The following is a 27,459-nucleotide window of genomic DNA, read 5'->3' as shown; positions in this document are numbered from 1 at the left end:
TGGCAGCGTTCCGGCGTCCAAAATGCTACATTTATCTGCCTTTCCCATTAGATGAAGCTTATGTGAGTCAGCATTCAAAATGTGGACAACTAATAAAAGCTCCCACTGCAGTTCCAAATACCATGCGACACACGGTGGCCGAGTTAATCACAAAAGGCTTTTCCGCCTGACCTTACACCACGGGGAGCCGGACCTGCAAGGATTTTCCTCCGGCGAAGCCGCATGGTGTCTGAAGAATTTAGGAACTGCAAACACAAGAGAACCCCAATGTGTGTACAGTGAAGGCCCGCAAACAGTGAAAAACAAATTTCCTCCGCAGCTGATCATATAAAGCAGAGGGTTTTTAGAAAACAAACAAACAAAAAAACCCATGAGCCAAGAGCTCTTCTGGGGTCATCAAAGGTTTTCAATTGTCCATCGTTTACCTTATACTTTCACTCTCTCCCAGTTTAGACATCTGGGTTTGGAGTTGTGAGGCGATGACAATGAGGAAATAAGAAAGGGGGACACAGTAAAACATTTAATTGGGAATTGCTTGGAGAAGATGAATCAGGGTGATCTACAATGCTCCTGGTATTCTTATAATGTCACTTGGGCAGTAAACATTTTTCACATACAGTTCCCCGAAAACCTACTAGTCTTTGAAGCTTTGCAAAAAACGTGGTCCTCCTAGCTCTGAAGAGTCTGTTCCCTTCTGCTGCTTTCAGAAAACAGAACATCTACATGAAACTCTGCTTTCATGGATTTTTGCTGACTATAACTCTTTTACTTGGGAAATATAATTGAATCTATGGTATTATACATCTGATTTTGTGTATTCAGTGTGATTGCTGATACTTCATGTGTGTGAATGTGACCCTTAAGAGAATACATGGAGGGACTTCCCTGGTGGTCTGGGCCTCCCTGGTGGCTCAGATGGTAAAGAATCTGCCTACAATCCAGGAGACCCAGGTTTGATCCCTGGGTCAGGAAGATCCCCTGGAGAAGGGAATGGCTACCCACTCCAGTATTCTTGCCTGAAGAATCCCATAGACAGAGAAGCCTGGAGGGCCCCAGTCCATGGGGTTGCAAAGAGTTGGACATGACTGAGCAAATAACACTTTCTGGTGGTCTATTGGCTAAGACTCCATGCTCCCAATGCCAGGGTTCTAGGTTCAATCCCTGGTCATGGAACTAGATCCCACATGCTGCAACTAAAGATCCAACGTGCCACAATGAAGACGGGGCCTACTTTAATCAATTCCACATTATTCAATGTTTCCAGTTAGGGTTTTACTTTTTTTTTTTTTTAATGTTACGGTGAATGCCTTGTCCCTACATTTCTGCGTGCCTGCTTGATTATTTCCTTAGGACAAATTCCTAGAAGTGGAATTACTGGATCAAAGAGTAAGCATATTTTTAAGACTCTTAAAACTATGTTGCCAAATAGTTCTCCAGAAAGCTAATTTCAACGTTGCTCTCCTGCATGCAGCGTATCAGGAGGCTTTTATATAGGGAAGCTGAAATCCTGGTTCAGACCCCATCTGTGGCCCATTTCTCCACCCCACCCCTGACCATTTTGCTGGGCTGTCACACTAAAGGAATTTAAAACAATTCTTAAATAAGCTTAAGCAAAAAGTAATTAGGCAGGAAATCCCGACACAAATGCTTGTCTATTCTAAAGCCAAAATAAATGACTTTGGGATTAAAATTTTTTTCTGGAGTAGTGAAGTTAATCATATTTATTTGCACGGGTACTTGAGAGTTGCCCGTAACTCCTACCTGAGTTTAAAAAAAAAAAAATTAGAGGTTCTCCCTTCACTCTTTGCCCCTTCTCCACATCCTCCCCACAAAGAGGAAAAACAAAAGGAAAGGGTGGGGGGAAAGCTAGTGTTCCTCATCTCCCATTTAGAATGTTACATTTGATGATAACTGGCAATGGAACGCAAATTATTCAGCGCTCAAGGAAAGGCATTGTGGGATCAACTGTTTATACAGACAAACTATCCTTCATGGTGGGCTTCCCTGGTAGCTCAGTGGTAAAGAACCTGCTTGCCGATGCAGGAGACTCAGGTTCAATCCCTGAGTCGGGAAGGTTCCCTAGAGAAGGGAATGGCTATCCACTCCAACATTCTTGCTTGAGGACAGAGGAGCCTGGCAGGCTACAGTCCATGGGGTGGCAAGGAGTTGGACATGAGTGAGTAACTAAACACATACGCATACAGCCTTTCTAGTATAATAAATCCATGCTTACATTTTAGCTCTTTATCTCTCTCTCCCCCACCACAAAAGAAAACCACTGAAAATCTCTTTAGGAGAAACTAACCCGGTTTGTAGGCTCCTACCTACCAAAGCTTCTGCCTTAGCAGCCTTTCATTAACCCAATCAGAGTCTTATCTGCAACCCTCAGTGCTGGGTGTAAAGAGACACTTCAAGTGGAAAAGACAATGTCCTGCTCTTTCAGGAAGCAGCATTATAAGGAAGATGATACTGCTACACAAATAACCGGAACGTTAAGCAGAGAAAAGCCAAACAAAAGGGCAGCGATAAGGAAGTGACTGTTTCTGGCTGAGGTAATATGGAACGGCTTCACGGAGAAGGTGGTATAGCACTCAGCCAGAGGACCTCTTTCAGTGAGTCCCCAGGGGTTGCTGATGAAGGCTTTGTGTGAACACAAAGCAAGTTCCTCCTTGGCCTTTTATTCTGGTGTTCATCAGTTTCCTTGTACATTTTTCTTACACCAGCCAGGCGCCACCTGGTGACCGAATGTGGAATTGCCAGCTTACAGAGATCTGATTCGGATATGAACGTGTGTGTACATGTTCATCCCTGAATATTCACTGGAAGGACTGATGCTGAAGCTGAGGCTCCAATACTGTGGCCACCTGATGCCAAGAGCTGACTCTTTGGAAAAGACCCTGATGCTGGGAAAGACAGGGCAGGAGGAGAAGGGGGTGACAGGGGATGAGATGGTTGGATGGCATCATTGACTCAACAGACATGAATTTGAGCAACCTCAGGGAGACAGTGAAGGACACGGAAGCCTGGTGTGCTGCAGTTCATGGGGTCACAGAGAGTCAGACACGACTAAGCAACTGAACAACAACAACACATATGTATATATTTATACACACACATATGTGTATGTGTGTATCAGCCATGTATCCTAGATTTTCTAGCCATCCTAATTTCAAATATTTTGTTAAACTACCCCCTACTTTTGCAAATTTTTGTTGTAAAAAAATATGGTCCCAGTGCATACGAGATTACTGAACGTCTTACTTCAGTTGTAAATTATTGGGCGATTCCCAGTAGTCTGTAAAAGGGACTATAATCCAGTCATAAAAATGAATAATTAATTTCAATAAAAAGGATTTTTAAAGGTACACAATTTGCTAACATTTGCCATTAACTTTGGGCCTGACCACATACCCACAGAGAAGCCTGGATATGGTCTGCAGGAGATCACTCAGTGGCTCCTGGGTCCTTCAGACTTGTCCCCACCACTTTTAAAAAACTGCCTATTATTTTTGGCTGCGCTGTGTCTTCGTTGCGGCGCCTAGGAGTTTTGGTGCACGGGCTTAGTTGCCCTGTGGCATGTGGGATCTTAGTTCCCAGACCTGAATCCCCTCCATTGGCAAGCGGATTCTTAACCATAGGACCACCAGGGGGGTCCCCCCCACCCCCCCGCTCCAATCACTTGTTGAAACACTTGCTTACTTTCTGGCATAGAATGATACTCCAGGTTCACCTTCTGTTTTTCTGTCCCCTTCCTCGAACCTATCATGTCTCCAAGGAGCCCTGGTTCCTTTCTAGAGAAGTCTATCTCAGCCCATCATGTATTCACTAATCTTTTATTGATGGAACACCTGCTCTATCTCCGGTTTTCACTCTTACGAACAATCCTGCAATACACATTCCCTGAAAGGAAACTTAATAGGAAAGAAGGGAGAGGGACACAGAAGAAAAACAAAGGAATACAAGCTAACGCAGTTTTTTCACTTACGAAGCAAAAAGCCCCGAATGCCAAAAATCTGCTTCTGAAGAGAAAGGAGATTATTTTTGGACAAACTATGATGAAAATAGAAAAGTACTGATTGTATACATAGCAGACACGTAACACTTGTGTCAGAGAATCAAATAATAGTCAATATGGAAATCAACATCTGGGATCATATGAATAGCTCATTTACAGCACTCTTTTACATAAGTGCTTGCTTTTATAGATTTTAGGACTTTTCTATTTAAATTTCAGTTCCTTTTTATTTGATGTTTGGTTATTTTCTCAGCCTTCTCTACTTCCCCTCTTCTCAGTTACACAGTGTGTCCAAAACTTTACCAGTGGATATTTTTAGACTGGTGATATTTCAGAACATTTTCTTAAGATCTGTGTTGGGGAGAACAGTTTACTCTGGTTGAAAGCTGTGAAATGAATACAAATTTCCCTATTTAACCAGCTGCAGCCCTGGGACAGGCTGTATTGTGCCTGCTGTCCACCAGAACGTCAATGAGCTATATTTACAGCAGTAAAACCCCTTTACATTAATTTTCCATCCAATCCTCGTGGGGAATCAATCACTTGTGTAGAAAGACTGGTAACCACAAAGCTGACAAGATGTGAGAAGACATCCTTTCCACTCAAATTGAAGATGTGAGGGAGACACCAAGAGGGGGTCACAAGATGACCTTTACTCAAAGATGCTCTGTGTTCAGGTCTGGTTACCAAAGGAATCCATCCAAGATGGCAGTCTATTTATAATCTGTTAACTCTTCCGCCAGGCCCCCTGGCCAGGGGCACACAGGACCAATGTCCTGGCTACATGATACTGCCTCTAAGGTTGACCTTTCCAAAATACTTAAGCCCTACTATGGGTATGCCCAATAACCCAGTTCTCTCTTAACAGGTGATGAAAGATTCACTGCAGAGAAAAGCACCCATCACAAAATCGCCCAGGTCTCCATTAACAACCATCACAGACCCATTTTCTTCCTCTATTATGATTTGGGTCACATTGCTCAGGAGTACTCAGACCAGGCAATGGGTTCTGTATACTCTGATATCAAATGCGTGGTTTTGATCACAAGTGAAACCTACTTGACTTCTGGTTCCTGACTTCTAGATACAGAGGGTTCTGCCTGACACCAGTTAATTTTAAGGAGCATTAAAAGGGAAAAAAGGGGCTTTTAGTAAAGCAGACACCGTTATCTTTTCCCTCCAGTTAAGTTGGTAAATAATGACTAATCGTCAGAGCATTCTATTATAGATGCCTGACTTTCAGATTTCATCTAGTCAGGAGACTGGTAACCTAGCCCACAAACAAGAATTCACTTTTAAATAAGAGATTTCAAGATGTCTAATCCTGTATGTAAAGAATGTGCCCAGAAAGATAAGCACCAGCATCAGCCAAAATAGGCATTTTAAAATATACAATATATTTTTTCCCCAAAGAAGCATATGAATGTTTTTTATTTTTTAATATGAATGTTCTAATGCCACCAAGTTTAGTTTTCCAGTCTTTTTTTTTTTTTTAAACACAGAGGCATTTTCAACAGGCCAATTATTAAGGAGGCCAAGTGGACTAAAGTCTTCCCCAGTCTATATTTCAAAAACTAAAAACTGGGACTTCCCTGGTGGTCCAGTGGCTAAGACTCCCCACTCCCAATGCGGGGGGCCTGGGTTCAATACCTGGTCAGGGAATTATATCCCACACGCTGCAATGAAGACAGAAGATCCCGTGTGCTGCAACCAAGACCTGGTACAGACAAGTAAATAAATATTTAAAAACCTAAACTAAAAACTAAGTTGATGTTCAAGTTGAAAAACTCCAAGCTGCCCACCTGTGCCCTTCCTGAAGTATACTGACTGTAAACTACCTATGTAAGATTCAAGATCAATTACAAGTTTCAAGTCTCCATCTCTCAAATTGCTAGAAGGGAAATATGCTCTGAGGTTGGCTATTGTGTACGGCCATACCACCCTGAATGGGCTTGATCACATCTGAAGTCTGCTGTGTTAGAAATCCCAGCTTTTCAGGGACTTCCCTGGTGGTCCAGCAGTTAAGACTTGGCCTTCCAATGCAGGAGGTGGGGGTTTGATCCCTTGTCAGGAAGCTATCCCACATGCCTCGTGGCTAAAAAACCAAAACAATGAAACAGAAGCAATACTGCAACCAATTCAAAAGACTTTGAAAAGAATGGTCCACATTTTTAAAAATCTTGGGAAAAAAAAGGAATCTCGGCTCCAGTAAAAGAATAACAGTATGAAATACAGAAACAGTTAAGTTTATACAGATTTCTAAGCCAATTCCCTGGTAGCTTAGTCGGTAAAGATTCTGCTTGCAATGCAGGAGTCCGGGTTCGATCCCTGGATTGGGAATATCCTCTGGAGAAGGAAATGGCAACCCACTCCAGTATTCTTGCCTGGAGAATCCCATGGACAGAGGAGCCTGACGGACTACAGTCCATGGGGTCGCAAGAGTCAGATACGACTTAGTGACTAAATCACCACCAAGTCAATCAAATACAGAATTCTAAGCCCAGGTGAGGTCTGTTATCTTGGCTAAACTACATATTTGCAGATACAGCCTCAGGCTTAGGAAGAAGGCCATTAGTGACTCAAAAACTCTAATGAGATTTTATTTTGTTTAGTCACTCATGAGATATGGAAATCCCATATAATTAGAACAAAACAGCATAAAATAAAAGCCTATAGCATATGTCTGATAGTTTTCATTTCTAAATTGTTAATATTAAGATCTGTAATTTGTAGCTAATTTAACAAGGCACCATCTGCTTCATTTTGTCTTGCTAAGCCTCTAGAAGTTTTGAGAGCTCTGATTATTCTTCAGTCACTCCTTAATAACAGTGATTAGCCAAGGCTATGTAAATCAACTGAACTACTTTCTCTGGTTTATATATTAGATACATTGTATTGAAGCCTGCTGCTGCTGCTGCTAGGTCGCTTTAGTCGTGTCCGACTCTGTGTGACCCCACAGACGGCAGCCCACCAGGCTCCACTGTCCCTGGGATTCTCCAAGCAAGAATACTGGAGTGGGTTGCCATTTCCTTCTCCAATACATGAAAGTGAAAAGTGAAAGTGAAGTCTCTCGGTCGTGTCCGACTCTTAGCAACCCCATGGACTGCAGCCCACCAGGCTCCTCCGTCCATGGGCTTTTCCAGGCAAGAGTACTGGAGTGGGGTGCCATTGCCTTCTCTGATATTGAGGCCTAAGGTCACTTAAAGTCTGTCCACAATGAAATCTAGAGCTAGAAGTATAAATCTTATATCCTAGATGGTAAATCTCAGGACATATTTATAATATATATACAATTTATATATATTATATAATTTATATTATTTATATATATATATATTATATAATTTATAATATATCAAGTCCAGAGTCCAGCCTCAAGGCTGATTCACATCACAGGCTTCTCTCTCATCCTGTGTTCCATCCTTAACCTTTCTTTGACCTCCTATCTGAGATCTCTGTGTCTCTCCATCTGTTACCTGTCACCTCTCATTCATCCTTGTAAATTTCCACTCGTTGAACCGCATTCTTCAGCCCTTCCAATTTTCCTTCCCATTTTCTCAGCAACCACTTCTCTCTGTCTCTTATGCTTTTTACTGATTTCCTGCATGCTATTAAGACCCTGGGCTTCTGATCATCTTTCTGGGCTTGTCAGAGGTGATTCCAGTTCATCAAGTAAAAGAAGGTGTCCTAGCATTAACCATAAGCTTTCTGAGACTAAAAATAGCCAAGTTCCATGTTTAAACATAGTGCAAGGCAAAAATGGTGCAACAGCTAATAATTTTCCAAGAAGCAATACACAGCCATAAATCTTAGCATGGTTAGTCTGGCTCCTAGGTTTATAATTCTCAGCCTAGTCAATTAATACAAAGATTCTTTAAGCACTAGTTAATAATCTTCCAAGAAAGCAGAGCCCGAGGATTAAGTGGGAAGTCAAAAGTTCAGCAAGAGGATTTAGTAACTAGCTTCTAAACAAATAAATTATGGAAAAGGAAAGATTTATAGTGGGTAAGCCTGACAGACACCCACCTTGACTAAGTGATCAAGGTTGCCATCACTGGGAGTCGCATGAACTATTATGTGCCTCTGATTTGATGCAGTAAGAAGGGCACTTACCTCTGTGGTATTCTTCCTCCAAAACCATAATTCTAATCTAATCACAAGAAAACCTCAGAAAACCCAAACTGATGGGAGATCTACAAAATATCTAACTATACATCTCAAAATTGTCACAGTTGTGAAAAACAAGGAAAAACAGAAACTGTAAAGATTGGACGAGATAAAGGAGACATAACAGCCAAAGGTAATCTGGAACTTAAAAAAAAGACATTAATGGAAACACTGGTGTAGTCCTAATAAAATCTGTAGCTTTGAAAAATAGTAATGTTCGTATGCTAATTTTTAGTTTGGGTAAATGCTTCATGGTTGTATAAGACATTAACATCAGAGAAAGCAGGGTGAAGGGTATACCAGAATTTCCTACTACCTTTGCAGTTCTTCTGTTAAGGATAAAATTATTATTATTATTATCATTTGGGCTGTGCAGAGGGGCATGTGGGATCTTAGTCCCCCGACCAGGGATTGAACCTGTATCTTCTGCAGTGGAAGTGCAAAGTCTTAACCACTGGACTGCCAGAGAAGTCCTTTTCCTTTTGGTATAAAATTATTTAAAAAAAAAAAGGAAGGGAGGAAGTTAAGCAAGAGAAAGGACGAGAAGGAATGGAAAGCAGGGGATCTCACAATGGAAGGTGGGCCTGTCTTGGCTCCTGTACTAGTGGTTGCGCAATTCCACACAAACCGCTGTACCCTAAGTCTCCACGTGCTCACCAGTAAAATATGCCTGATAATAGCTGCCTTACAATTTGAGAGAGTAAATGTTATATTAATCAAGGTCCAGTCAGGAAAACAAACCACACCAAGCATTTTAACAGAGAATTTAATAGAAGGAACTGGTTAAACGGGCACTGGAGAATCCAAACACAAAAAAGGGACACTGAGCTGACACAGTCACCTGGGGGAGGCCGCCACCGTCCCCAGTGCTGAGGGGACCGGGGGGGGCGAGGTCGGGGCTATCAGATCTTAGAGGCTCCCAGAAGCTGGCACCTCTGGGTACCACACTTCCTCCTCCTCCGGGCCTGCAGACTCATTAGCATCCCCTCTTGGCAGAGCCTGGAAGTGGAGAAACCTGGGAGAAGACTTCCCCAACATTACCCTTGCTCACCTTAGAGAGTGCTTTGGGGCTGGGAGAAAACAGCGGGACTGTTAACGGTGAAATAACTGTGTTGACTGTAAATGGCACCCACTGGTACTTATTACTATCATCACTTCTATTACGTGCCTGGGCTAACTTTTTTTTGGCTGTACCACGTGGCTGTGGGATCTCAGTTCCTCACCAAGGGAGGAAGCCCCTGCTCCCTGCGGTAGAAGCTCAGAGTCTTAACCACTGGACCGGCAGGGAAGTCATCTCCCTCTCATTCTTTAAGAAACCATTTAACAGTCTGGGTTAGCAGAGGACATGCACCTTTGGTATTAAAAGCATTTACATTTTTAATAAATGGAAACTATGGGACTACATTCTATTCTATAATTATAGCAACCTTTACCGCAAAGTCCGCTTTGTCAGAGCTGTCTTCTAAAGATAAAGCACACGTCTGATTCATTTCTGTAATAATCAGAGCTACTATTTTAGTTGAGTGAAATAAGTGTGCCATTCAGGGATGCTATCTACATACAACCACATTATTGACCCAGAAGTCTTTTTTATAGACTTTTGTAAAAAAAAAAAACAAAAACCACCACTTTTCTTACAATATAAGGTCATTTTGCATCTCTTTAAAAGCTGAAAAAAATTAACCAAATTTTTCTTTGAAATGCAACACAGATACCTATAGTTTCCCGTAAGCTGGGGTGGACCCTGACAACAGGAAATAAGAGGTAAGAGTGTGTACTGAGTTTCAGTATGTTTCAAAGAAATTTCGAGGAAATTCCTGCAACACAGAAGCTTTAGTTTCACTGTTGAAAACCGCAGCAGTTCTCTGTGCCCTGGTTTGTTGAGAGACACAGCCTTAAACAACAAACCAAAAGTTCATGCGTTTAGCAGCACTTTCCAAGTCAGCAAAACTTAAGTCACAAAGTAAAGTTTCTCAGAACTTCTGGAAGCTCAGTCTACACTTCATGTATCACTTCCCCTTTTGTGTATATGTGTCTGAGCTTCCTGCGAGATGATAAACTGGAGGGCAAAGTCTGTGCTAGAGACATTTTCGTATCACCCAGGGTGATTAGACCAGCACACATAAATGATTAAAATGGGTATCTGTAGAATGAAGACATGAATAAAGCCTTCAGAGAAGCACAGTGTGTGCCCATGGTGACCACCTGGATTTTGAATATTTGCCCTAAACAGCAGGTTGGCACAATTAATACTCATGAAATACCTAAAAAACAGGCTGCCGTGTGTTTTTTATTTTATTTACTCTTAATTGAAGTATAGTTGATTTACAACGTTGTGCCAATCTCTGCTGTATAGCAAAGTGATTCAGTTTTACCCATATATACATTCTTTTTTTTTTTTAATTGGAGGCTAATTACTTTACAATATTGTGGTGGTTTTTGCCATACATTCACATGAATCAGCCATGGGTGTACATGTGTTCCCCATCCTGAACCCCGCTCCCACCATTTTTTTTTTCCTTTCTTTTCTTTTTCTTTTTGGCAGCACCGCTTGGCTTGAAGGACCTCAGTTCCTGAAGCAGGGATTGAACCCAGGGCAGAGCAATAAAAGCACCAAGTCCTGACCACCAGGCAATGAGGGAATTCCTTGCCATGTGCTTTTTGGTTTTTGGTTTTGCCTGCACCATGTGGCATGTGGAATCTTAGTTTCCCAACCAAGGATCAAACCCACGTCCCCTGCATTGAAAGTACGGAATCTTAACCATTAGATTGCCAGGGAAATTCTTGCCACGTGCTTTTTAATATAGGCTTTATGGAACAGTATTTTTTAAGTTCAAATAGGAGATAGGATCCTCTGGTCCTGCCAGTGAGCTGTGTGCAAGCATGAAATCAAAGAATACAAGTGAAACGATTTGATAAGACACCAGGAGGGGAACCAGTTCACAACGGAGCTGGGGCAGCAGCGTAGCGGTCAGACGCGGCCGCTGAGCGGAACTCGGAGGAAAATCTTTCGCCAGGTGGACACACCGCTTCCGCCACCGCAGCAGCAGCAGCAGCATGGGGAAGGGCGACCCCAACAAGCCGCGGGGCAAGATGTCTTCATATGCCTTCTTCGTGCAGACCTGCCTCAAGGAGCACAAGAAGAAGCACCCCGACTCCTCAGTCAATTTTGCAGTGTTTTCCAAGAAATGTTCCGAGAGACGGAAGAGCATGTCGGCCAAGGAAAAGTCCAAGTTCGGAGACATGGCAAAAAGTGACAAAGCTCACTGCGACAGGCAGATGAAAAATTACGTTCCTCCTAAAGGTGACAAGAAGGGAAAGAAAAAAGATCCCAACGCTCCGAAAAGGCCTCCATCTGCCTTCTTCCTGTTTTGCTCCAAACATCGTCCAAAGATCAAAAGTGAACACCCTGGCTTATCCATTGGGGATACTGCAAAAACAAATTGAGTGAAATGTGGTCTGAGCAGTCAGCCAAAGATAAACAGCGGTATGAACAGAAAGCAGCTAAGCTAAAGGAGAAATACGAAAAGGATATTGCTGCATACCGTACCATGGGAAGACTGAAGCGGGGGAAAAAAAGGGCCCTGGCAGGCCGACAGGCTCCAAGAAGAAGAAGGAGCCAGAAGATGAGGAGGAAGAAGATGAAGATGAGGAGGAGGAGGAGGAGGAAGGTGAGGAATAAATGGCTATCTTGTAATGATGTGTGTGGAGTGTGCGTGTGCGCTCAGGCAATTGTTTTGCTAAGAATGTGAATTCAAGTGCAGCTCAGTATTAGCTTCAGTATAAAAACTGTACAGATTTTTGTATAGCTGATAAGATTCTTTGTAGAGAAAATACTTTTAAAAAAAATGCAAGTTGTGGCTTTTTGAGGGGCTACTACATACAGGCAGAGTTTCAAGCTTCTGATGGTAAATGTTTCTATATATTTAATGCTTTCTTTAATTTCTTGACTTGTATATGGTAGCACAGCAAACTCATAGAAATTAGCATCAATAGCAACTTTTGAGTTTTCTAGAACGAGAATGTTGTGTTTTTGTTTGTGTTTAATTTTGTAATAAAATTATATATATTAAAAAAAAAAAAAGACACCAGGAGGGAAGATCCAAGTTCTTGCTTCTATTCTCGGGTGAGTAATTTAACATCTGTGGCATCAGTTTCCTTATCTGTAAAATGGGATTTACAGCCCTTGTCTATCAGATGGGGTAAGTAGTAAGAAGATAATGAAAGTCGCTCAGTGTTGTTGCCTGACTATTTGCGACCCCATAGACTATACAGTCCATGGACTTCTCCAGGCCAGAATACTGAATTAAGAGCAAATAGAAAATGTTCTAAAAATCACACCATGCTATGAAAATATAGGTTATCACTGTGGTGCTGGAGAAGACTCTTGCGAGTCCCTTGGACTGCAAGGAGATCCAACCAGTCCATCTTAAAGAAGATCAGTCCTGGGTGTTCACTGAAAGGACTGATGCTGAGGCTGAAACTCCAATACTTTGGCCAACTCATGCAAAGAGTTGACTCATTGGAAAAGACCCCGATGCTGGGAGGGATTGGGGGCGGGAGGAAAAGGGGACCACAGAGGATGAGATGGCTGGATGGCATCACCAACTCGATGCACATGAGTTTGGGTGAACTCCGGGAGTTGGTGATGGACAGGGAGGCCTGGCATGCTGCGATTCATGGGGTCGCAAAGAGTCGGACACGACTGAGCGACTGAACTGAACTGATCATTAGTGATGATTATTTGTGACAATATTATTTTCTTAAAAAAAAATTCTACCTGTAATCCCATTTTGAATTTTTGGAAAAAAGAATGCACAAATTAGCAGTTAGATAAGTATTTCTTATCCATGAATCCCAAAACACTTGGAGTAAATACAACTTAGGACACATCTCACTTTTACTTGGGAGAATGACTGCAAATCTTCCACATAGTCTATTGGAACTGAACCTCCTGGGAACAGCACGCATTCTCTGTGTGGAGGCATAAAAATTCTTACCACAGTGACTGGAAGGCTCTCTGAGATCCTCAGTTTATGATTAGAAAGACATGGGAGACACAGCCTAAGGTAAAATGAGAGCTGAGCAAGCTTGCCTCTTATCTGCTGTGACCCTGGTGGTCCAGCGCACAAGTGTGACCTCTGCACTCGATTCAAAGCAACCACGAACCAGTGAAGAACACAAAGCTCAGGTCTGAGACAATCCGCTTGCATTCTGCAGGGAGACCCAGGCACGCGCTGGCGGGGAGCTGGGACCGACCCCTCTGGCTGAGGGCTGTTGATGGAGCAGCAGAGCTGACCTGTCCCTACTCCCACCAGCGCATGCACACGGCGTCTGGGGGACTTCTTGTCACACATCCACAAACAGGGGCTCCCCGGACCATGTGGAGGCCAGGCTGCAGAGGGCACTGGTATGTCTGTGAACTTCTCCTCCTTTTTAAGACATTCCTGTTTTTTCTTTTTTTGGGGGGGGGATTCAAAACTCATTTTTTTTTGTTTTTTTTTTTTTAATTTTTTAAATTTAAAGTTATTTATTTTAATTGGAGGCTAATTACTTTACAATATTGTATTGGTTTTGCCATACGTCAACATGAATCCGCCACGGGTGTACACGTGTTCCCCATCCTGAACCCCCCTCCCACCTCCCTCCCCGTACCATCCCTCTGGGTCATCCCAGTGCACCAGCCTCAAGCATCCTATATCCTGCATCGAACCTAGACTGGCGATTCGTTTCTTATATGATATTATACATGTTTCAATGCCATTCTCCCAAATCATCCCACCCTTGCCCTCTCCCACAGAGTCCAAAAGACTGTTCTATACATCTGCGTCTCTTTTGCTGTCTCGCATACAGGGTTATCGTTACCATCTTTCTAAATTCCATATATATGCGTTAGTATACTGTATTGGTGTTTTTCTTTCTGGCTTACTTCACTCTGTATAATCGGCTCCAGCTTCATCCACCTCATTAGAACTGATTCAAATGTATTATTTTTAATGGCTGAGTAATACTCCATTGTGTATATGTACCACAGCTTTCTTATCCATTCATCTGCTGATGGACATCCAGGTTGCTTCCATGTCCTGGCTATTATAAACAGTGCTGTGATGAACATTGGAGTACAGGTGTCTCTTTTAATTCTGGTTTCCTCAGTGTGTATGCCCAGCAGTGGGATTGCTGGGTCAAAGGCAGTTCTATTTCCAGTTTTTTAAGGAATCTCCACACTGTTCTCCATAGTGGCTGTAGCAGTTTGCATTCCCACCAACAGTGTAAGAGGGTTACCTTTTCTCCACACCCTCTCCAGCATTTATTGCTTGTACACTTTTCCTGTTTTTTCTTAAAGTCAGGTTTCTCAGAGAATACATCAGAGGATCTGACAGTCCCGGGGACCCCGGGGACATGGGGTACGGCTGAGGCGAGGGAACTCTGTGAAAACTGATAGCTAAAGCAAAGGGCTTCGAAAGGAAGCTTGCTGAGACCATTCAGCCCCTTCCCTGAGGATCTCCCAGAACCCGGCCACCAGGCTCACTCCTCTCTCCACCCCTGCCACCCTCAGGCTGGATGTGAGTGGATTCTTTACCGCAGAAACTGGATACGGCCACCCGATTTGCAGCGCCATGAGAAAGGGATGGACAGCCTTTTCCACAGTCGGTGTTGGGTCAATTTAAACAAAAAAAAAAGGAAAAGAAGCTTGGCCCTGGGACTTCCCTGGTGGTCCAGCGGCTGACTCTGAGCTCCCAAGCTCCCAGTGCAGGGGGCCCGGGTTTGATCCCTGGTCAGGAAGCTATGCTGCAACTAAGATCCTGCTTGCCACAACTAAGACCAGAGTAGCCAAATAAATAAGTATGAAAAAAAAAAAAAAAAACCTTGGCCCCTACTTCACAGCACACTCCCAGGTCAATTCCAGGTGGATGACAAGCCTAAATGTGAAAAGTAAAACAAAGTTGTTAGAGGAAAACCAAAACATCTTCCTGATTTTGGTATTTGAAACATTTCTTAAATAGGATACAAAAAAGTTCCACCATATAAAAAAATAGATAAACTGGACTATATTAACATTTAGAACTTCTGTTCAACTAAAGATACCATGAAAAGAATGAAAAAGGCATTGAACTTCAAAGCTGCTAAGAGACGAGGTCTGAAACGTTTTCTCACCACAGAAAAGAAAAACGGCATGCCCTGAGGTGGGTATTAGCAACCACGTTTGGTGGTAATCATACTGCAATATACAAATGTGTCAAGTCAATAGGTTGTACACCTCACACTAACACAATAGTTACCTGTCAATTATGTCTCAATAAAGTGTATTTGTTTATTTTATTTTTGGCTGCATGGCTTGTGGGATCTCAGTTCCCTGACCAGGGATTGAATCTGGGCCACAGCAGTGAAAGCACCGAATCCTAACCACCAGGCTACCAGGAAACTCTCATAAATAATTTTTCAAAAGAGAGAGTGAAAAGCAAGCAGAGACTAGGAGAAGATATCTGCAATGTATTTATCTGAGCAAAGACTCATGCTGACCTGTTATTTCCTTACTAAGGAAGAAAAAGCAGCTGAGCTAAGAGAAAAGGTTTGAACTGACACTCTTCCAAGGATGGATCCAAATGGCCACTAAACATATGTAAAGGTGCTCAGCCTCACTGGGACTTCCCAGTGAGGGAAGTTAAGGTTCAGGGGTTAAGACTTCGTCTCCCAATGATGGGACTATGGGCTGGATCCCTGGTCAGGGAACTAAGGTCCCACATGCTTCATGGCCAAAAACAAAAATAAAGCAGAAGCAATATTGTAACAAATTTAAGAAAAGACTATAAAATGGTTCACTTCAAAAAAAAAAAAGGGGGGAAAAAAATGTACTCAACCTCTTGTGTCATCCAGAAAATGGAAATTAATTGTGCTTTCCCACCAGAATAGCCAAGATGAAAAAGACGGAAAATAACTAGGTGCCAGGGACCCCAAACACTCCTGGTAGGAGTAAAATTGGCAAAGTTGCTTTGGAAAACTGTCTGGCAGAGTCTTCTACAGCATGCTGGGTGCCCCAGCAAGGCCAACCATGAGCATACACCTAACAAATATTCATGCGTATGCTGAACAAAGGCTTCCCTGGTGGCTCAGGTGGTAAAGAATCTGCCTGCAATGCTGGAGACCTGAGTTCAATCCCTGTGTCGGGCAGATTGCCTGGAGAAAGGAATGGCCACCTACTCCAGTATTCTTGCCTGGAGAATCCCAGGGACAGAGGAGCCTGGCAGGCTACAGTCCATGGGGTAGCAAAAGAGTCGACATGACTGAGCAACTAACACTTTCACTTTCATGCTGAACAAAATTCATACAGTAGAAGGTTCACAGCAGCAGGGCAGGGGGTACAAAAGGCCAGCCCCTTGTCCTCGAGATGGGGGGATTCTGTGGTGCAAGCTGCACTCCAGAGTTTTCCCAAGGGACCAGGCTGGAGCAAGTCTCTGCCAAGACCACACTGTTGCTAATTTTGCTCCCCTGCACCATCTGGCTTCCGTTTTACCTTTTCTCCAAAGAGCATTCCTTCAATAAACAGTTTTCATAAAGATCTCCAATGCAGGTTTGCTTCCAGAGAGTCTGCCTTAGAACAGGTGGCATCAGAGGTTACCTACGGAAGTAGACTCGGCAGGTGGAATTCTGGGGGTGGTGGGTCGTTCACCTGCCAGATGGCAACATGAACCCATCAGTGGGGTGAAGGTCCCTGGGATGCTATGACCTGTGGCAGGGGTCGGGGGGGGGCGGCGCACACTGACCAGTTTCACGTCTCTGGTACAGGAGGTGCCGAAGAAACAGCCACAAGAAGGACCGTGGGACTGGGCGGCTGTTATTAAAAATCGTCCATCCAATGAAAACAGAAAAAGACAATCTCAGATATGACGATGTGAAGCCAAGTATGACAATCGGCCTAAAAGCACTCACCCCCCGCCCCCCTGCAGGCACAGCACTTGATATTAAGGAGTGGCAGAACCAAGAAGAAGGACTTCCCTGGTGGTCCAGTGATTAAGAGTCTGCCTGCCAATGCAGGGGACACGGGTTCGATCCATGGTCCAGGAAGTTGCCCTGGAGCACTAAGCTCCACAACTACTGGGCCTGCGCACCCTAGAGCCTAAGCTCCACAAGAGAAGCCACTGCAATGAGAAGGCCAAGCACTGCAGCTAGAGAGTAGCCCCCGCTCCCTGCAATGAGAGAAAGCCTACACAGCAATGTAGACCCAGCACAGCCACGAAAAAAAACTAAGAAGGGTGAACTCAGTCCAGGCAAGTCTGTTACATCAAAGTCAAGGCCCTCATGGAAAGGCATGAACTCTAAGGCTTGAGATGGGGCTGTGTGTCCTGCTTGGTCACTCAGTCGTTTCTGACTCTTTGCAACCCCATGGACTGTAGCCCACCAGGCTCTTCTATCCATGGAATTTTCCAGGCAAGTGCACTGGGGTGGGTTACCATTTCCTTCTCCTTGCATCCCCTGCATTGGCAGGCAGGTTCTTTTACCACCTGGAAACCTCAGGATGGGGGTGTCTGTGTCTATTTACTTGAGAACCTCAAACCCCAGATTACCTGGGCCCACAAAGTGGCTGACTCCCTCTCCTTGGAAAATAGGAATCCCCCTTGCTTGAAGACTACAGCGGCAGTCTCAAACAAGACAAGCCTCTTACGAGACAGTGCCTGCCCTACTCAGGACTGCCCCCACTTCCCTCCTGGCCATTAGACCATAATGAGGGTGAAATTTCAGCATCACCCAATGGGGTTGCTGGGCTCATCATCCCAAACACCCCAGGGGACCGGGCTAACGCGCACACAGGCAGGAACTGAAAGGATGCGTGGGTCCTGGGGGTATCAGTCAGGGGTGCAGAACATAAAGCAGGATGGGAAAGAGCCGCTGAGGACATCCTCCCATAAACACCCTGGCAAACGTCAGGGTCTCATGTGCTGGTCAGGGCGGGGGGGGCCTCTTAGGAGCCTGGAAGAGCAATAGTGAAGTGAAAGTGAAGGTCACTCAGTCATGTCTGACTCTTTGCGACCCCATGGACTACAGCCCAGCAGGCTCCTCTGTCCATGGAATCCTTCAGGCCAAAATACTGGCATGGGTAGCCGTTCCCTTCTCCAGGGGATCTTCCCAACCCAGGGATTGAACCCAGGTCTCCTGCATTGCAGGCAGATTCTTTTCCCTCTGAGCCACCAGGGAAGCCTGGAAGAGCAATGGACCACACTAAATGATTCCAAAACTGGCACAGCAGTCTTTGGAAAAACAGGCCTTGAGGTCACTGGGACCTCAGAGTGAACCTGACGATGTGGCTCAGGGCCCCCAGCCACTCTCCTGCCCCGTCACACCAGTGGAACCCTTTCCCACCCCACCATCCGTCCCCTACAGAAACCCATCTCCATAAAACAGAGGTCCCAGGGTGGAAAGCAAGCACAGAAGTCACATTAAAAATCCCTTCTTAGTGCCAAGTACTATAGCAAACACTTGGACTCAACCGACTAACTTTCAAAGCTGTCTTTTTTATGTTATAATCTATTTTCCAAAGGTGGAGCTAACATTACACATACTGTTAAGTCTCTTTATTTTAGGCTTTTATTTACCTAAAACATAATCTATCCTATACTGCATGTAAAAGTAACCAGCATGGGACCTAGAGGAGCTGGCATACTAGAAAGGGTCTGCCACATACAGCAGGAAAAGCCATGAGCTGGCTGTGTCCTTTGAGAGGGCCGGGGACACACAGTCTGAGCACCAAAGCCTAGACACTACACTGACTGTGCCTCACAGATCAGGCCCTCTTCTTCTTCTTTAGATTTATTTTAGTTTTGGCCGGGCTGGGCCTTCACTGCTGCTTGGGCTTTTTCTCTAATTGCGGTACACGGGCTTCTCATTGCGGTAGCTTCTCTTGTAGCGGAGCGCGGGCTCTAGGGTGCAAGGGCTTTAGTGACTGCTACACGAGGGCTCAGTAGTCGTGGCTCTCCAGCTCCAGGGCACAAGCTCAGTAGGGGCACAGGGGCTGACCTGCTGCACGGCATGTGGGATCTTCCCAGACCAGGGATCAAATCCCTGTCTCCCGCATTGGCAGGCAGATTCATTATTCTGAGCCACCAGGGAAGCCCCTTCTTCTTCTTCTTTTTTTTTTAATATTTACGTATTTATTTATTTGGCTGCACCAGGTCTCAGTTGCAGCGTGCAGATTCTTAGTTGTGGCCTGTGGGATCTAGTTCCCTGATCAGGGATCCAACTCAGGCCCCTCTGCACTGGGAGTGCAGAGTCTTAGCCACTGGCCCACCAGGGAAGTTCCTAAACCCTGTTCCTGTTCCTTGTTCATCTCCAGCAACGTTTCTTCTCTAGGGAATTTTCTTTTTTCCTTTTTCTCATAATTTCAGGTTACCTTGCCACTCCTTTCTACACCTTTAATTCCATAAGACTATACATTGAACCCGACATACCAGACAGATAGAATCACAGTCTCTGTCTTGAATCTTTCAGCAATGCCCTAGATCTAATATATGCAATGTCCTATTTCACTAATCTCAGCCAGTGCAGCACCTTTATGTGAAGAAAGGAGTAAACTTAGTGAGTGGTTTTGCATTAAAAAAAGAAGACATCTAGGCAGTAGTTTCCAACTAACTTCCCCAAGATACTTATTAACTACCATGGGAAAGATGGTAATGCTTCTGTGGAGAAATCCATGGTGAATTGTATCTCGATAAAGCTGTGACCAGGGTCCGGCACAGGGCGGACTGCTAAGGTGCTGGGAATGCTTCATTTCTTGATCTGGGTGGTGAGTCCAAGGGTGTTTGTTTATAGTTTCTTTAACAGTAGATATGGTTTATATACTTCCATATAAATATTTCACAACTCCCAATACAAAAGTTAAAAGAAAAAAAACAGAAAGTAAATTAAAAGCAGATGGTTTTTGTTTCCAGAAAAGAAAGTTAAAAAAAAAAAAAAGAGCAGGTGCCAGGAACAGTCATTATCAGCTGACCTGACATCTTTGGGACACCCCTCCTCATCACTGGGACCTCACAGTGAACCCGATGGTGTGGCTCAGGGCCCCCCGCCACTCCCCTACCCCGTCACACCAGTGGAACCCTTTTCCATCCCACGATCCATCACCTACAGAAACTCATCTCCATAAAACAGAGATCTCAGGGTGGAAAACCAGGACAGAAGTCACATTAAAAATCCCTTCTTAGTGCCAAGTACTATAGCAAACGCTTGGACTCAACCAACTAGCTTTCAAAGCTGTCTTTTTTATGTTATAATTTATTTTCCAACGGTGGAGCTAACATTACACATACTCTTATTTTTTATGCTTTTATTTACCTAAAACATAACCTGTCCTACACTGCATGTAAAAGTAACCAGCATGGGACTTCCCTAGGGGTCCAGTGGTTAAGAATTCACCTTTCAAAGCAGGGGGCACAGGTTTGATCCCTGAGTAGGGAGCTAAAACCCCACATGCCGTGGAGCAACTAGGCCCACAGGCCACAGCTACTGAGCCTGAGGGCCACAACTAGAGAGTTTGTGCCCAGCAATGCAAGATCCTGTATGATGTAATGAAGATCCTACGTGTCTCAACTAAGACCCAATACCATCAAATAAATAAATACATGTTAAAATAAAAGTACCAGTTTTTTGATGTTATCTCTGGAATCAAGAGACAGTTGAAGCTAACTCTTGACTAAAACCTACAATTTGGTTATAGTCCCTCAGTATTTGGAACTACGATGGGATGGTATCTGCACACGGCAAAAGAGTCTTTGTTTACATATTCAATATTTATTCACTAAGTGGTAGGATTACAGCCTTGAAATTAAAAGACGCTTACTCCTTGGAAGGAAAGTTATGACCAACTTAGACAGCATATTAAAAAGTGGAGATATTATTTTGCCAACAAAGGTCCGTCTAATCAAGGTTATGGTTTTTCCAGTAGTCATGTATGGATGTGAGAGTTGGACTGTGAAGAAAGCTGAGCGCCGAAGAATTGATGCTTTTGAACTGTAGTGTTGGAGAAGACTCTTGAGAGTCCCTTGGACTGCAAGGAGATCCAACCAGTCCATTCTAAAGGAGATCAGCCCTGGGTGTTCTTTGGAAGGAATGATGCTAGAGCTGAAACTCCAGTACTTTGGCCACCTCGTGCGAAGAGTTGATTCATTGGAAAAGACCCTGATTCTGGGAGGGATTAGGGGCAGGAGGAAAGGGGATGACAGAGGAAGAGATGGCTGGATGGCATCACCAACTCGATGCACATGAGTTTGGGTGGACTCCTGGAGTTGGTGATGGACAGGGAGGCCTGGCGTGCTGCAATTCATGGGGTCGTAAAGAGTCGGACACGACTGAGTGACTGAACCGAACTGAACTGAACTGAACTGAACTGAACTGAACTGAACTGAAGTGGTAGGAAGCAACTTTGCCTAAAAGAATGCATTTGAAATGATTCCTTCATCTTTATTAAGAATTACAAAGTAACATAAATAGAATAGATCACTCAGATGGTAAAGAATCTGCCTGCAATGCAGGAGACCTGGGTTCAATCCCTAGGTTGGGAAAATCCCCCGGAGAAAGGAAAGGCTACCCACTCCAGTATTCTTGCCTGGGAAATCCTGTGGACAGAGACTGGCAGGCTATACAGTCCATGGCATTGCAAAGAGTCCAACATGACCGAGCGACTAGCACACATCTTAACCCAAAGCCAAGGGGTAACGACGAAAAACAAGTTACATTGCAAAACTGAAGACATACAATAATTTTATTTACATAATTTCTAAAAGTGAATGGTCCTCTTCCCTAGGCCAATACTGGCATGGGTGCCTTAAAAATGGAATGTAACACTCATGTTCTTAGCAGTATTATTCACAACAGCCAAGAGGAGGAAGCAACCCAAGTGTCTACTGACAGATGAAAGGATAAACAAAATGTGGCCTATCTATATCCTGGAATATTGCTTAGCCTTAAAAAGGAAGGAGAGTCTGGGACTGCCAGAATTCTGGTAGCCTGGTGGCTAAGACTCCAAGCTCCCAAAAAATGGAGCCTGGGTTCGATCCCTAGTCAGGGAACTAGATCTCACATGCTGCAACTAAGAGCTTGCAAGACAAGACTCCCACGTGCCTCAACTAAAATTTCCTTAATGCCACAACTAACACCTGATACAGCCACTGAATACTTTTCTTTTTTTTAAAAAAAGAACGAAATTCTGATATAGGCTACAACATGGATGAACCTTGAAAACATTATGCTCAATGAAATAAACAGGTCACAAAAAGCCAAATACTGTAAGACTCCATGATACAGACTTCTCTAGAAGTCAAATTCTTAGAACGGTTGCCAGGGGCTGAAAGGAGAGGAAAAGGGCGAGTTCGTATTTAATGGGGACAGAGCTTTAGTTTTGCAAGATGAAAAGAGTTCTGGAGCTTGGGTGTAAAACGGTGTGAATATACTGACATTGGTATACTTAAAATTGCTAAGATGATACCTTCTATGTTATGCATATTTTGTCACAGTTTTAAAACATGAAAGTAAGATTGAGAAGATAACATACTGAACTGAGCAGGGTAGTCACCTCCAGGGAGAGTCCAGGAGTAGGGAGACAGGTATTATAAGAGTGCTGTTTTTAAAAAACCCTTTTACATAAAGGTCTGTAAAGCCCTATTCGCATTTTAAAAGTATAAATATTCATAGTTTAGCTTTTTTATAGTCTGGATTTTCTTGGACTCTCAGGTTGTTAAAAACAGGACCCAGTCACACTGAATCTGACCTTTCTAAAGGTGAATCATTGCACCTTGACAACCCAGAGGCTGAAGCTCCCCAGCTCTACTCCTCCCCATGCTGATTCTGATGTCTTTGTCTTTTTCTACAAGCCCGCAACCACTTCTCAGTACATCCTAACCTGGTGCTCGGTGGTAAAGAATGGACCTGCCGAGCAGGAGATCTGGGAGATGCAGGTTCAAGCCCTGGGTCAGGAAGATCCCCTGGAGGAGAAAATGGCAACTCACTCCAGTATTCTTGCCTGAGAAATCCCATAGACAGAGAAGCCTGGCGGGCTACAGTCCGTGGGGTCACAAAAAGTCAGACACGACTGACTGACTGAGCATGCAACCCCACTCAGCAGACCACTTCCTGCAGTTCACTAAAAAAATCTATTATTCTATGAATGGCCTTCATTTTCCTACTTTTATATATTCTCCTAGGCCTATTTCCTTCCTATGCTCAATGGTAATCCTTTTTCTAGTTTTAGAGAAAATGTGAATGCTTTCAATTAAAAAATAAAAACATATCCACTGGGGAAAATTCAAACAACACAGAAGGATATGAAGAAAGGGCCTCCTGTCACTGATGTAGCCCCAAGAGTTACCCCTGTCACAGGTTCAAATGCTGTGTGCTCATGTATTTTTATGCACCTGTAAATATCAACATAAATGTATGCACAAATATTTTACACACTGTTACTAATACTTTTATCAGAAGTGAAACCAGACTCTATATTATATATAGCAACTTGCTTTTCTTGGTAAATGATGTGGTCATGGATATATTTTCATCTCAGTAAATACAGCTCTACCTTATTTTTGGCTGAGTGCTAGTTCATAGTATAGACACGCTACAATTTATCTGATGATTCCTGCCTAATGTGCGGAAAACTCACACGTATCTGGTGTCAAAGTGAATCAGGGCTGCAGGAGAATGGTGAGCGCAGAGGAGACACACAGAAGTATGTTCTTCCTCTACATGGACATTTGGAAACGACAAATCGCTGAGCCATAGATGGAAATTAAATACGTACTGCAAACTGAATGTCCAAAAAAATGAAAAACAGCTGTAGTACCATTACAAAGGAAGGAAGAGGGAAAGAAGATGGACAAAAGGCAAAAAATCCAATTTAATACAAACACACACCCACACACTCCTTCCATGGACTTTTACATTCTGTCATGAACTCATGGCATCACTGACTCAGTGGACATGAGTTTGAGCAAACTCCAGGAGATAGGTGACGAACAGGCAGGCTTGACATGCTCAATTCATGGGGTCGCAAACAGTCAGACAGGACTTATCAACTGAACAACAACAACAATGGACTCAATTATGCCCCCTCCCCCATTCATACACTGAAGCCCAGCTTCCAAAGTGACTATATTTGGAGATGGGGCTTTCGAAAGGTAATTAGGTTAGATAGGGTTTCCTTCAGAGAAGGTGATGGCAACCCACTCCAGTACTCATGCCTGGAAAATCCCCCGGGTGGAGGAGCCTGGTGGGCTGTAGTCCATGGGGTTGCTAAGAGTCAGACTCGACTGAGCGACTTCCCTTTCACTTTTCACTTTCATGCATTGGAGAAGGAAATGGCAACCCACTCCAGTATTCTTGCCTGGGAAATCCCATGGACAGAAGAGCCTGGGGGTCTACAGTCCCACTGCAGTATTCTAGCCGGGGAAATCCCATGGGCAGAGGAGCCTGGGAGGGCTACAGTCCATAGGGTCGCAAAGAGTTGGACGCAACTTAGTGACTAAACAACAACATACGGTTAGATAAAGTCATAAGGGTGGGCCCTTCAAGATGGGAAGAGAAACAGAGCTATATCATTCTCTTTTTCCTTTTTGGCTGTACTGAGAGGCTTGCAGAATCTCAATTCCCCAACCAGGGACTGAAACCCAACCCGTGCCAGTGAAAGCCCAGAATCCTAACCACTAGGGAACTCCCAGGCTCTTTCTGCCGTGTGAAGACCCAGTAGAAGGCAGTCATGGCAAGTAAGGAAGAGGGCCTTCACCGGCAGCCTGGTCTGCTGGCACCTTCATCCTGGACTTCTCAGCCTCCAGAACCATGAAAAATGAGTATCTGTTGTTTAAGCCACCCAGCCTATGGTATTTTGTTATAGCAGCCTGTGCAGATAAATAGAGGCTCTAAGGCTGTAGATATCACTGTACCTGTGACCAACCTGCCTGGTTACACTGGGGCCCGGGCACAAACCAGCCTTCAGACAAAACACCTGCAGGGCGCCCTGTTTAAGCGGCAGCTGCCCCCGGGGGCTCTGCTCCTCCGTGTCCCCTGCCTTGCCTTCTCCCCTTTCCTCAACTCTAACTGCCCAGAACTCTTGGATCTTTTTTTTTTTTTTTTAACGTCAATATCCTAGTTCAGGCACTTTTCATTCTTAACTAACATGAACTATGACTTCTGGGCCATTTTCGCCTTCTGAGATGGCCCACACTCTTATCTATGGAGTGTGTTTCTCTCTAGATAAACGCACTTTTTATCTGAAAAGTAAGGTAAACTACGACTTCCTAACTGGTCTCTTCTTCTCTTTCTGATTCACTCAACACTCTGAGTTGAGTTAAAGAATTAACTTTCTAAAATGGAAATCAAAGCACTATAGTTGTCACTGTTCGAATTCTTAAAATATTCCAGCAGGATGGATATTTTTTTAAATGCCTCTGGAGTCAAGATCTCTCTCGATAACTGACAATCCTAAGGTCACTAAACCTCCAAATGATTTACAGTTTTAGCAGTAATTTACCTCAATAAAATGAGATCTAGGACTTCCCTGGTGCTGCAGCGGATAGGAATCCGCCGGCCAATGCAGGGGACATGGGTTCAATCCCTGGTCAGGAAGGACTCCACATGCCACGCAGCATACTAAGCCTGTGTGCCGCAACTATGGAAGCCCGAGCTCTACAGCCTGGGAGCCACAGTTACAGACCTTGTGTGCTTAGATCTCCACCTTACGAGAGGCCTCCACAATGAGAAACCCACGCACCACAAGGAAGAGCAGCCCCCTGCTCGCCGCAATTAGAGAAAGCGCAAGCAAAGCAAACGAAGGCCCAGTGCAGGCATAAAAAGAGAAAAGAAAAAAGCTCTTAAAGAAAAAAAAGGATCTAATGCAATAAAGGACCAAAAAACCACCATCAGTTCTTCCGCCCCCTAGGGAAGGGGAGGGAGGCCTCAACTGTGATGTACAAACACCACCATCTCATCTCCTCAATACAGACGCCAGAGCAGGAGGACCTGTAGGAGCCCTGCTCACTACTTAAGATAGTTCCTTAACAACCAGTGAGGGGATCTGTCTGGTGGTCCAGAGGTTAAGACTCTGCGCTTCCAATGCAAGGGGCATGAGTTTGAACCCTAGTCAGGGAACTATGATCCCCCCTGCCACGTGGCTTGGCCAAGAAAATTTAAAGATGAAATAAAATAATAAAAAACTCACAATTAACTTAAAAAAAAAAAAAAAGTGAGTATGTGCTCCACCCAGAACTGTAATTGCAGAAATAACCAACCTGAAAGGCTAGCGAGTGCAGCTAACATTATTGCACACTTCTCTTTCTCCAGCAATTCCAACGCATTTTTCAAGCATGACATTCCTACAAAGTCAGAACAGCCTCCCCGTTACAAGTGGGTAATTTGAGAGCCTGGGTGATGGACCCTTGCCAGGGCTGCAAAGAGTTTGGGTTGCAATCTTCACTGCCAGGGTTGCAATAGGTATGTAAAATTTGCAATCTTGATTCCGACCTCTCTTCAACCATCCTTCCCTATACACCCACACTCTGGTTCTTTAAATCTGACCTGAAGACTTGATAATACATCTGACTTTGACGGATGGATTATCCTAAGTGGGAGATGAGCTTCTGTAAAAACTACAGGCCGAGCCATAGCTGAATGGTACTCATCTGAGTCTGATCATTCAGAAGATGACAGGAAATACGACAAGTCCCAGAAGCCAGGAAGTCTACGGCCTTTATAACTTAATCTAACCATGTATTTCAACATATTGTGTCCCCATCTCTTTGGAAAGAGGAGCCGTTCCTGCCCAGGGCTGCTGGATGGCTTTATAAGGCTGCTGTTCTCTTTCCTCTGCAACCCAACGCCTGTCTACCGACACTGAGATATGTTAGCAGAGAGTAGAGGTCAGCTCTGGAGAACTCAAGTGACCAGCCAGCCTTCAGTCGCTGGGCCTTCCCCTAAACAAGCTGACGTGTGGTAACAGCAGGCGGCCAAGGTCAGGTCAGCTGGTGGAATTACACACCAAATACAAACTCTCTCAAGAGACACTCGTGAGAACGTGTCACAGGCATGCTGGCTACTCTCTCCACATTTCACAAACTGCCCTCGAGGATCTACTCAGACTCACATACAAGATGTGGGCAGGGGTCCTGAGTACCCCTAACCTGACCATCAGGAAAGGGCAGGGGACCCCAGGCTCTGGAATTGGACTGCTGGGTTCAAGTCCTGAGTCAGTCACTTCTAGGCTTTGCAATCTTTGCTTCAATTCCTTGTGTCTCTTGTTTTCATCCATC

The 27,459-nt window shown here is 44.1% G+C and overlaps 1 protein-coding gene and 1 pseudogene across 4 annotated transcripts in view; one reads left to right on the top strand and one right to left on the bottom strand.

Moving 5' to 3' along the window:
* RNF157 (ring finger protein 157) overlaps positions 1 to 27,459 on the bottom strand; it is an 80,236-nt gene that overhangs the window by 27,565 nt on the left and 25,212 nt on the right. Inside the window, exon 1 of one of the 4 annotated variants that reach the window (XM_042256336.2) lies at positions 172 to 9,667. The exons of the other annotated variants lie outside the window; for them this stretch is intronic. Coding sequence (XP_042112270.2) covers positions 172 to 372 — 201 coding nt within the window. The 5' untranslated portion in view covers positions 373 to 9,667. Of the gene's footprint in view, positions 1 to 171; positions 9,668 to 27,459 lie in introns of those variants that run through there. 4 annotated transcript variants of the gene reach the window in all.
* On the top strand, positions 10,827 to 13,843 carry LOC132657366 (high mobility group protein B2-like; annotated as a pseudogene).

This window comes from Ovis aries, chromosome 11 (assembly GCF_016772045.2).
Source record: "Ovis aries strain OAR_USU_Benz2616 breed Rambouillet chromosome 11, ARS-UI_Ramb_v3.0, whole genome shotgun sequence".
Lineage (NCBI taxonomy): Eukaryota > Metazoa > Chordata > Mammalia > Artiodactyla > Bovidae > Ovis > Ovis aries.
The sequence above is the reverse complement of the archived record's forward strand: the minus strand, read 5'-3'. Positions and strand labels throughout refer to the sequence as shown.